Source organism: Apteryx rowi, unplaced genomic scaffold (assembly GCF_003343035.1).
Source record: "Apteryx rowi isolate R43461 unplaced genomic scaffold, aptRow1 scaffold_177, whole genome shotgun sequence".
Taxonomy (NCBI): Eukaryota; Metazoa; Chordata; class Aves; order Apterygiformes; family Apterygidae; genus Apteryx; species Apteryx rowi.
Genome location: NW_020448052.1, coordinates 201120 through 210707, shown reverse-complemented (window position 1 = coordinate 210707; position 9588 = coordinate 201120). Strand labels below are relative to the sequence as shown.

The 9588-nt window shown below is 34.9% G+C and overlaps 2 protein-coding genes across 5 annotated transcripts in view; one reads left to right on the top strand and one right to left on the bottom strand.

Moving 5' to 3' along the window:
* The window catches only part of CENPP (centromere protein P), a 163343-nt gene that overhangs the window by 70086 nt on the left and 83669 nt on the right, over positions 1–9588 (top strand). The gene's annotated exons all lie outside the window — the stretch shown is intronic.
* Positions 3700–9588, bottom strand: part of ASPN (asporin) — a 12201-nt gene continuing 6312 nt past the window's right edge. The window contains exons 4-7 of the mRNA XM_026061159.1: positions 9474–9584; positions 6827–6920; positions 5084–5222; positions 3700–3897 (exon numbers count right to left, since the gene is read on the bottom strand). Coding sequence (XP_025916944.1) covers positions 3700–3897; positions 5084–5222; positions 6827–6920; positions 9474–9584 — 542 coding nt within the window. The remainder of the gene's footprint in view (positions 3898–5083; positions 5223–6826; positions 6921–9473; positions 9585–9588) is intronic.

Genomic DNA, 9588 nt, shown 5'->3' with positions numbered 1-9588 from the left:
AGGGTGTCGAGAGGATGGGACCAGACTCTTTTCAGTGGTGCCGAGCGACAGGACGCGAGGCAACGGGCACAAACTGAAACACAGACAATTCCATCTGAACATGAGGAAAAACTTTTTCACTGTGAGGGTGACAGAGCACTGGAACAGGTTGTCCAGAGAGGTTGTGGAGTCTCCTTCTCTGGAGATATTCAAAACCCGCCTGGATGCGATCCTGTGCAATGTGCTCTAGGTGACCCTGCTTGAGCCAGGGGGGTTGAACTAGATGATCTCCAGAGGTCCCTTCCAACCTCAGCAATTCTGTGATCGGTAATTGCTTCCATGCTTGCTGCTGAGTAGATTTATTATCAATGGTTTGAACTGGCCTGCTTTGGGGTAGAGAGGTACAGCTGTAACAAAAGTAAACAAGAGTCTTCCTACACATGTTCAGGCCTGTAGTCCATCTCCTTAAAAGTCTTAGTATTGGCAGACGCAGTGCTCCTGTTGTCCACTGCACGAACTTCAATGAGATAAGGAATTGTTTGCCTTCCCTGTTATGTTTCCTATTAATCCTTATCACTAAATTAGCATCAAATAGTATTTTACATTATACCATGAGCTTATTCTTTTAGCTAAGCTACAGAATTTGAATCGACTTTTCTATTTATGTTGTTATTGCTGAGTTGATGCAACTAGTATAGAGATTAGTACATGAGATTTTTAAAATATATTTAAACTAATAACTTAAATGTTGTGAATTTTCTGTTATGCATTTTATTCTTTTTATTAGCCTTGTATTTACTCTTTGACTGTAGTTGGACTTTCAGCCGAAGATTTTATTGAAGTCCATCTTTATTCAAGGAATATCTCTCCTGAGCTGAAAACTGAGGTTCTACAAAATAGATGAAGGGTTTGAAATTTTCCTCCATTGTTCTTACTTAACATTCTTCAGGGTTGAATTTCTTTCTGCAATTATGTCGCTACTTGACCATTTATCTCTACTGGAAGTCCCTCAAGTCCTTTTTTGCTCTTGTAGCCTCTGGTCCTCTACAAATTTTCTGCCTCATTGTTTATCTGTCTTTCTCCACCTTTTTAATAATAAACATTATAGGCACTGAAACTCTTGTGGAACATTAAAGACTTCAGCTATGATAAGAATGGCCATTTATTTCAAATCTTCCCTTTTCTTCTTCAGTTGTTAGTTGTCACTGATAATGCTTTGTCCCTCTGATATGGGATCATGAGCTATTTATGGCAGTATTAGGCAGGGTAGCCTGTCCTTAAGAGAAAGTAGGTATTTCCCAGACAGTATGAATGTGGTCTTGGGCTGTTATCATGAACTAGTGGGTGCTCCTATTTGAGTAGGAATTTAAAGAGTCTATGTGATAAGTAATGATTTACTAGAGGATAAATGCCTAGTCTGTTTGGTGTGTTACTGTTATGTTACTAAACTGTTTTATTCTCTGTTACTTAGCCCTTGGTCTTTTCAACATTCTTTCCTACTCCACAGAAATCTCTTAAAGGTGGCTCGAAAATTTGGCCGTATCCCTGTGTGGCCTTGTCTGGTTTGTTACTGTTGGGGTTATTTAGGCTAAAGTGCAAAGGATGGAGAAACTAAGATTGTGTCTTCTCAGGGAATGTGGAGCTTCAGCAAAAAGTAGTATGCATGCCCTGTCTGTTATATCAATGGTTCTGTTTCCTACGAGTGTAGTAACAAATCCCCTAGTGAAAAAAAACTACTGAAGTGAATTACTGCCTTTGTTACTAAATCTACATCAGGCTGTTACTAAATCTACATCAGGCTTGTCTTCTGACATAGGTCTGTTGTTTAGAGATCATAGCTCTTCACACACATGATGATGTAGCTGTGGCTGCAGAGGTCCACAGTATAAACTAGCCCAACTGATGAAGAATATGTTCACTAGCTACTATTTTCGGTACCAATCACTGCTTTTCACATATTATTTTCTAGAAAATCTTCTCCTCAGAAACACTTTCAGAAGCTAGGAATAGATGGTTTGGTCTTCTGCAGGGTTTCTTGTTTTGCTTTGGTTTGCTTTGAAGTGTTTTACAGAATTTCTGTTTGCAAAAACTGTTCCTTCAGGTTTTAAGTGTGCTAAGTAAAGAACTTGTAGAAGGTTTAAGTAATTAGGTGATCTGATCCTACAGACTTTTATAGTCATAGCTATGTCAGTCAGGGATGTGACCATGTATGATCTCTAAACAGCATAACAGTGCTAGCAAAATGTATATAAAGAGTATATTTAAAATATAAAAAGTATAAAACATATATAAAGAGTATAAAGAGACCAAGCATATGAAAAATTCAGATTTTAGACTTGATGCTTATTACTTAGTGTAATATAAGTGTACTTAGGGAGGTGGGGAAAGCTGAGAGGTTGGGGATTGCTTGATTTCTATGTAGTATTTTCTTCCTATACTACTTCTCTGTGTCAGTTACTGTAGCTGCTTCAAATAAATCATTGAATTGGTAGATTTATGAAGAACAGTAGCATTAAATTTGCAATGTGTTTAGATTTGGAAAAATGAAGAACAGGGAAAATGTCTAGAGAGAGTCTGAAAGATGTTTGGATATCATCTCTAAATGTTTTGACCTATCATGTGCTGCAGAAGAAAGATAACTTAGTCTCAATTCATTTTTAAAAAAAAAAAAATGCACAAGTATTCTTTAAATTTATTTAATTTATTTTGAATCCCAGTGAAAATATACACTAAATAGATATATAAAATATCCATTTTATACAGTACTGTCAGTAATGAGATTTCTGTGTGCTGACTTATATAAGTCAGGGGAGTTGAGTTCCAGCTATCTGCTGCTTGGGTTCAGCAATTTTAGGGATATACACTAACATTAACAAGGGATTCCTCACCCATGTGATGTCAAAAATATAAAAGAGGAAACAAAAATTAAATGAAGAACATAGTTACAATTGTGATAGATACAAGAAAATGTTTGTGCTGGCCTAAAAAGAGTTTAATTACCACTTCTATTAAGCTTCAAGCATGTGCTAAATCTTGAATGCTACTTTGTAATCTTCAGAGTGCATCAAATTACATTGATAGTGAAACATGGAAGGACATTCCCTAGTTAAAGTTGCAATAATAAATATCAAAAACTTTAAACGTTTTTTGTATTACTTCTTAATATGAAACCCACCTTTATCTCACTAACTAGATTATAAAAATATATTCTAGTTTAGTGACACAAGAACTCAAAATACAGTACCTTTTTGTTGCATCTTTGCCTGTTTACTGGTTATCAAAAATGGCATAAGAACTTGTCCTTGAAATCTGATAAATTGTTTGCAATTAAAAAAAAAAAAGGAGAAAAAGACCTTATGATGGAAAAAGTTCCTTTTACTTGATTTTTAGAATTTATTTTTAAGAAAAAATGTCAGAACTTTGCGATTTAAGTAAAGAATTTAACATCTATAATAGGAAACATCAAATACAGTTTCCAGTTCTACTTGCAAGAGTCTTTCCATGAGATATAAAGGTTTATGCTTAAATTATTCAAATGTAGGTTGAACATTGTCAAATAACACAATGGATCCTACGAATATATTGTTTCTACTTTATTACCTCGAAACAGTGAATACTCTGTAAACTGTTTAAATAGTGTAAAATTGCCATTTCTCCACCGATTTCAAGTATTGTAAAACTGATTTGGACAGACCGTTTGTGAAGTGCCCACCTTCTGTGCTACTGAAGGAAATTTGTAAGCTGCACGCTGTTTCGGGCTAGAATGCAACGGAAAGTCGCAGGCTGAACCTCCCAGTATTTCACAGGGTTGTTGAAGAGGCTTATGCCACTGTATAACGCTTTCTTCTTTCTTCCTCCTGTTGGACAGAAATCATTCACTCCCAGTTTTGCAATATGATTCGAATGGAGGAAGACAACCTGCAGCAATAAGAAATGGTAAAATATAATATTTAGTATGTAAATTGGAAAAATATCTATGCAATCATTGGCATATAGGTAACTGAGGATTTCTATGACAACAATTGATACAGATTTTAAATAGTATCAGGAATTAAAAATTTGTGTTAAATATTTAGAAGATGTCTCCCTCCTGTCACATTCTCTCCCCTCCCAGCCAGAAAGTTTTATGTTCTTTTATTAGTGTGTTGTTAGAATGATTTGACTCTATTGTTATGGAATATTCTCTTATAATCCAGTATCTGTATTTTCAGTGGTTTAATAATAGTAATAGAAAGTAGTCTGTAGCAAAGTTGGTATTAGGAGAGACTTGTGGGATGGTTACATGAATGGATGAGTTTAATGGTGATGTAGCTTAAATTAACATCTTGTGATATTAGAGTTTAGAATTCTGTGAGTAAAATAATCTGCATTGACAAAAGGATTCTTTTGTTAGGAATAACTAAACTTGCACTACATTTTAAGTTGGTATTTTTTTTATATGTGCACATGCGCATATATTTATCAAAAGATGCTTCCTCTGAATGGAGGTGAAATAACAAGTGGAAAGAAGTGAAATTCAGAGGTGAAAACTTTAACCAAATAGCCTATCACGTGCTCTGTGATCTTTGCGTTTCTTCATGTTTCCTCAAGCTTCACCCTGTTCTTCATCCCAACACATATGTCATCTTATAAAACAGATTTGGTTCTAATTGCTATTTCAGAATTCAGGGAATTGAAGTGATTTGAAAGCATTTTATTGCAGAATTGTTCTAGTTCTGTCAGGTTGCTAAGGACAAATTTTAGTCTTAAGCACTTCAATTCATCTTCATAAGATATTTTGTTTGGATTTAGACTTTTCAGCATTTGAAAGGAAAAATTTCAGTTCCATCTTGGTTAGATTTAAAAGCATCTATAATAAACTTTTTGAAAACAAATTTTCTTGGTGTAGGATACTGTTTTCCTTTTTTTCTAGGAAGTGATCCTGCTGTTTGAACTTACTGTTTTTAAGTAGATATTTTGATTGCAGGTTTTACTATTATGTGTTTTGTGTCAAAATATCTAAGTGACAGTTAATTATGCTTTTTAATTATGTCCCAGTCAGTATGATGGTGTGAAAATCAAATAACTTAACACACCAAAGCATCTATTAAGTTTAGTATATGACCTGCAGATATTTCAAATCGGGTAGTCCAGGAGGAACTTTCTTGAGCTTATTTTTTTCAAGATGGATCTCGCGTACACGTGGTATGTTGGCGAAACTTCCATTTTCCACATCCTTGATTTTATTGTTCCCAAGGCCTAGCCTAGAAATGATACAAGAAATGTTTCGTTAAAAATCGGTGGAGATTTACAACAGCATTGAAGCATCCTTTTTTAAAGATTTAATTACATATGGAGTACACATGAGAAAAAAGAATTGGGGAAGGATGATGAAATCTTACCCTTGATAGAAAGAAAATCACCATTGACCTAATAAATATTTTTTCTTAATTTAATGTCTACTTAAAGAACAGTAGCTAGCCAGATTATGAGCAGCTGCCCAGTTTTGCATGTAGATTTTCGTCTTTTAGTGGTAAGGGTTAAAAGGATAAACATCAACAAATCTGGTTGTAAATTATATCATGCCCTTTTAACAAGTAGTGTAGCTACAAAGTATATTAATATGGTAATAAAGAATGTTTCTTTAATAAATAGCCCAAAAAAGCAAGTTTTGTAAAGAAACAGTTGTATCTAGCTTCATCAAAAGCATTGTTTCTTAAAAATAAGCAGGTCCACCTTCTTTCCTACTTCCATATTTTCTTTAATTAGCCCTTAGTTAGATTTCTTTGCTGTAAGACTTCAACCTGTGCAGCTAGGAAGATCATTCAGAAGGTGGAGGCTCAGGGCAGTTTGGAGTTGCTGTTTCCATTCATCCTTCAATCCCCTCTTCCTTCCTTTCTCTCTAATTTCTTCAGAAACTCAAGTTGGTAGTTAAAAACAGTTCAGGTTTCTACTACGAAATCCAAAATTCAGTGCTGCTCAGCCATTTTTTTCAAAGTACTAACTAAGCCTTAGAGAAGGAACTTCCTTCTTATGTCCTACATCTGTGATCCATTCTTCAGTACCATGCATTTTCTTTTTCTTAAACCCCATTACATTTGGAAACAGCTATCGGGTTGCTTTCTTTACCACCTACTTTGTTTTTCTTAAGCCAGTTTTCAGCAGCTGAATCTACGTTTTTCTCTTATAATCTACCACTTTTTTCAGGCATTTGTGTACATAAGCCTCAAATTTCCTTTTCTTGCTTCCTTTTTGTATTTTCCTTTCGGGCACATGTGGATTGTCTCCTTTCAATACGTTTGTCCCTCCTCTGGTATAAAAAGCTATTTTGACTCTTAAATCTTACAAATGTAATTGTAAGAAAGTTCCTGAAATAAAAATCTGTTGCTGTATACCACATTTTGTGGGGGATTTATGAGATGAGTGACTGAGTTAAAATGCCTGGGTCAGATAGGTAACAGGCTGGAAAAAATATTAAATACTGTTGATAAATAATGTGACCACAAATGTATTTTAGGCTCATATGTTCTGAGCTTGTGAAATGTATACAGTGCTTGTTAAGTGACTTATTACTGCTAGCATATTATGAGATACTATATAAAAAAAGATCCATTGCACATCACTAGGACACCATGAGGTAACAATCTGATGATTACATTTTGTAATCAGATACTATTTAAAATATACTTCTATTGAAGTTGTAGGTAAGACATGTAATAACAAAGCTAATGTTGTATACTTCGTATTTTTTTAAAGTTTGTTCTTTTTATTTACAGTGGTTCCTTCTAAAAACTTTCTACTTCCTTTTTCTCCTGACCTTTTTCAAGTAAATAGTCTGGTAGGAAACATTCTGCATAGTAATTGTTACCTTTGAAGATCTTTATACCGGTTAAAATCCTCAAGTTCGATTGTTGTGATCTTATTGTCATCTAAATGAAGTTCTAGTAGACTGGAGGGTAGTTCTGATGTAAAACAAATACACAATGAGAAAAATGAAACCAACTTTTAAAATATGTTTTTGTTGGAATATTCCCAACAACTTCTTTCCTTTGTGTTTGGGATTGGGTGAAAAATCTTGAGAGATTGTCTGCATCAAATAAATGGGTATTACATACAAGTATGTTACTTTTTTTAACGCTAATTAAAGTTCATGCTAATTGTTCTTTGTCTGCTGTAGAAAGAAATCCTTTTTTTTGCTCGTCTTAGTTTTTTATCTGATTTCACAAAAGTTTTTTTTTATATTATTGTTTTACAGCTAAACTATTTTTCTTTAAATGTTCTAGTTGTTTTGTATTAGCTGTTCTTCTGTAATCATGTTAATAATATTTATCCTGAAGTTCTGTGTAAATTATGATGCCTACTGTAAAAGTGATAGAATCAGGTTCAGAGATGGTAAAAATTTTCCTGATAGTTTGATCACTGAATGTTCTTGTTTGGAAAATTCAAGCCTGAGAGTAAACTATGATTTTTCAGAGTTTTAGTATGTGGATAATCATGGTTGGCAAGATGTCAAATTTTTTTTAATGTGTAAGAGGAGTTATCTAACATAAGAACATGGTGTTTCTGTGATTTGGCAATTTGATTATTAAGGCCTAGAAAGAAGAACGGCCGAGGAGGAATAATATTAATCCTTGACCTTTCCATAGTTTAATATATTGCATTTTCCAGTATTCTACAGAGGATCTCTCAACAGAAATAGAACAAAACAGGATGATGGGCAAATGTTAATTTTTATATATGGTTTTCTAAAGCTAACCATTGACAGCTGGAAAATAACAACGTGAAAATGCTTATGGTGATGTTGAGAAAATAAGTCAAAAGGGATTTCAGAGTTCCAAAATTCTGTATAACTTTGCTAACTGTCTTTATAATGGCTTCCATGCACTTTTGGTTAACTGGATATTATGTGCAGTTCTTCACCAGTAAGTAGACCAAATCACACTTCTGTGGCACCTGGGGCAGATGCCTGTAGGTGCTTATTCCCTTCCGAAGGCTGTAGCAGCTGTGCTGCTGCGGCTTTTGACACGTGTTCTGGCAGGATCGCTTTGGGAATCCTTGGGAATTGCTCTATGCCAGTTGACATCATGTTTTTTTTTTCCGCTTCACAATTCCTCAGGGTGTTGCTTGCGTCTGAGTTACAGTATTAAAAGAGCAGACTATCCATCTGTCCATTTTAGATTTAAAGTGCATTTTGTAATTTTTAAAAATCTTTTTATGCTAATTTAATACTTATAGTTAGAAGGGGCCTTTTATACTTAGTCTCTATTTGTGTACAATGTGTTCACCATGAATTCAGCTGTTTATGCTGCCTAATATTTGTCCCATGGATTGGAATGCGTGCTTTATTTCCTGGTAGGATAATTCTTCATAAGAAAGATTAAATCTGAACCATTTTACATGTTTGTGTGTGTTGTGGAGAGTCAGAGGAGCTGGGGTTACAATACTACTACAGGGATGTCTTTTTTGTGTTGGGAGGTACTAACTACCATTACCAGCTGGGTAGTTTCTGATCCTAAAATTGCCATATCTTAAGAATTAGGGTGGGGTGGGTTTTTTTTTACTGTTCTTCTACAGAGTTACTTTTGTGTATCTCATCTTCCTAGAAGAAGAGATTAAATTTATCTGAAAAAGGCACTAATAAAAATCGTGGGGTCTAATATGTATTTTCCCTGTAAGTTAAGGAATGATATAGTATATGGTACTGTGCTTTTTTCTTCCGTTTCTCTATTAGCTAGTTGTTTAGAGCAGTTGGGTTGTTGCAAATTGTGAGAATTTGGTTCAGTAATATGTTGACTTACAGAAAAATGCAAGTAGAGTGTTGTACTGAGCTCCTTCATGGTATTTTCTTTTTTTCTTGAGTGGAGATAGATCATTGGTAAAGCTAATGTTTTAATTTATTAGAACTCCAACTCAACAAGTTAATTGTTCTATATGAAGCAGTGATTTAGTTTTATAGTACGTTACTTGGATATAATTAAAATATTAATATTAAATTTCACTTAGCAAAACTCCATCGAAAGATGTATAAAACACTGAGTCATTGCTTCTGTGTTTCATACTGAATTGCCATGGATTGATCTTGCTGCAGAGCATGTTTGAGCTTCAAGGATTTAGGAGAGGCTGATGTGAAAGACCTGAAGTGTATTAAAATTTGCTTTGCTTTCACTGCTTGGCTGCTTGTGTCAGTTCTTCACGTCGTTTCAGGGGGGAGAGCGGCGTGCCTGGGCCAGGGGAGTGGGCCGCCTGGCAGAGGCGGCGGGCCAGCGTGGGGAGATGTGGTGTGCCTGTGTGCGTGCACGTGCTCGCCTCTGGCGGGCTTTAAAATTGGATACTAATCGCAAAAAGAAAAAATGAGGTAGAGCAAATGAGCTAGGAGATGCTTTGGAGGGAATGAACGGGAAGATAAGTTTAGAAAAGAGTACTTATGAACATTTTAATAAACATAATATATGGTAAAGAATTTTATTAGGAGTATACTGGTATAGATAAGATAGAGAATATAAAACAAAACATACCTTTAGGAACTGAAGTTAATTTAGCTTCTGCAATTCTTATATGATAGATATTTACTCCTTCAAAAGCTCCCGGCTCTATTCCGTCGTTGTTTAGAGGATTTGCGCTCATTTCTGT